Source organism: Liolophura sinensis, chromosome 7 (assembly GCF_032854445.1).
Source record: "Liolophura sinensis isolate JHLJ2023 chromosome 7, CUHK_Ljap_v2, whole genome shotgun sequence".
NCBI lineage: Eukaryota > Metazoa > Mollusca > Polyplacophora > Chitonida > Chitonidae > Liolophura > Liolophura sinensis.
Window position 1 is genome coordinate 30,012,306 of NC_088301.1, and position 2,199 is coordinate 30,014,504.

Genomic DNA, 2,199 nt, shown 5'->3' on the forward strand with positions numbered 1-2,199 from the left:
GCAGTCCATGTAATATACATGTTTGCTGAAAATCATTATGCAGTTACCCTAATACAAGTACACGTACATGTAAGCCTACATTCAAACCCTCAAACACATACTTATTTGAAGATATAGATACTGTCTAAATTTCATACAACCTGGTTCTCATGATGAAGAGAAGGGATTAAAATTAAGTAATAACAAAAACTGACTGTAAAGGAACATCATTGTTTTATTTGCAAAATAGTTAATGATGAAGTTGAAAATTGTACATACTAGCTATCAAATAAAACAGGATTTGTGTCCACATTGATGATTTATTCTAATTAGCTACACCTGTTTATCATTATTGTATGTGTAGATGAGCAGTTTGGGCAATAGTTATCAGCAAAATTTCTGTGTCTGACTGTGCTGTTACAGTGTGGCTTATGACCAGAATGCTAAATGCACACTGCAGCTTTACTGAATACACAATCTAACAATGCAGTTAACAAGTAGCACAAGTAGCACATAATGCACACAAATAAAACCATAAATAAATCAAAATTATAGGAGTTTGATGTGTAAAAAGTTGACCTGGTAGAAGTTTTAATATTCTGAGCTTTCATACTTTGGACTGGAGTCACTTAAAATTACAGTTATACATGCAATGAATCACATCTGCCCGCTGAAAGAGTCAAGTGCTTGTAAACAAAACAGAGCCTACAGGAGGACACAGAGTTAAATGTAGACAAGGTAAGCTGATGCAAACCACAGAAGGAAGTAAAACACCTGATTCATAATATACCCATCTCTCTTCGTTTTTAGCTGTTGTAAAGGCTGGTATGGTCGATCTATAGAGCCAATGTACTGGGTTCTATATGACACAGTGCCTTCTATCAGAGATGTATCTTTCATCATGCTCAGCACACAGGCGTTTGGCTGATGTTCGTGTATGCCCACAATAATTCAGGTGATGTTTCGCTTCGATTACAGGATATATACTCAACAAAAAATATCAACGCACGAAGCAATTTAATGTATATTGTTTTCTCTCAGTATTAAATAACGTGTAAACTCAACAATTAAGGCAAGTTATCATTATCAATTGTGTCTTCAATTTCAACTGATACATAAGCAGCTATGAAATTGTGAGAGTTTTCTAACAAGGTTTGAAGATATTTGACAAAGACATTAAATGTGCTACATTAAAATGTATACTGATCGGTGCTCCTCATTAGGTTGTAAAACATATCCCTGAGGAACCCTGCAGTTAGTTGTTTCATGTCTGCAGATGACTTTATAATAATTGGCACTCAGGAAGGCATGGATTCACAGTACTGAACGGGAGGATCGTGTTTTGTGCCAAACAAGGAGAGTTGTAGCTGTTCTTGTCATTTTACTACCGAAAGCTATAAGAGAAGAATTAAAAAGAATTCCAAATGAATCATAATTATGAAAATACGAAGCTTTCATCTAAAAAGAACTCATGAGTTCATGAATTGTGCAGATAAGTTCTGACATCTAAATATGCACCTGAAAGACTGAAAAAAATATACTCACGCCTCTGGCAAGTCGACCCATCCCATCCGTCAGCACAGTTTCCACCACAGCCTGTCTGAGGATTACAGTCCACACCTGGACCACAGTGACAGTCATATTTACAGTCTGGTCCATACTTGTTCTGAGGGCACTGACCTGAAACTAAAACACAGACGGTAATTACTAAACCAGTCTGACCTTGAGTCACATTGTCTTAGGACACACTGTCTGAAGCTCACAGCTCACACCTGACCACAGTGACAGTCATACGTACTGTCTGGTCCACACTTGTTCTGGGGACACTGACCTGAAACTATAACACAGACGGTAATTACTAAACCAGTCTGACCTTGAGTCACGTGGTCTTAGGAAATCCTGTCTGAATCTCACAGCTCACACCCGGACCACAGTGACAGTCATACCTACAATCTGGTCCATACGTGTTCTAAGAACATTAACCTGAAACTACAACACAGATGGTAACTACTAAACTGACCCTAGCCCTGAGTCACGTGGTCGTAGGACATCCTGTCTGACGCTCCCATCTGATCACAGACTTATAGCCTAGGCCATACTTGTTCTCTCTCAGGGCACTGTAATGCTCCTGTTTACCGAAATGTAGGTCCCAAAAATCTGAGAATGGTATTAATTCTTTGTGTGGAAACAGGGTGAAGGCACGTTGCAATAACCATAAAT

General features: G+C 38.5%; 1 protein-coding gene across 1 annotated transcript in view; it reads right to left on the reverse strand.

Moving 5' to 3' along the window:
- The window catches only part of LOC135470829 (multiple epidermal growth factor-like domains protein 10), a 22,955-nt gene extending 21,335 nt beyond the window's left edge, over positions 1–1,620 (reverse strand). The window contains exon 1 of the mRNA XM_064749873.1: positions 1,521–1,620. Within this exon, the coding sequence (XP_064605943.1) occupies positions 1,521–1,620 (100 nt within the window). The remainder of the gene's footprint in view (positions 1–1,520) is intronic.
- Positions 1,621–2,199: the final 579 nt, after the last annotated feature.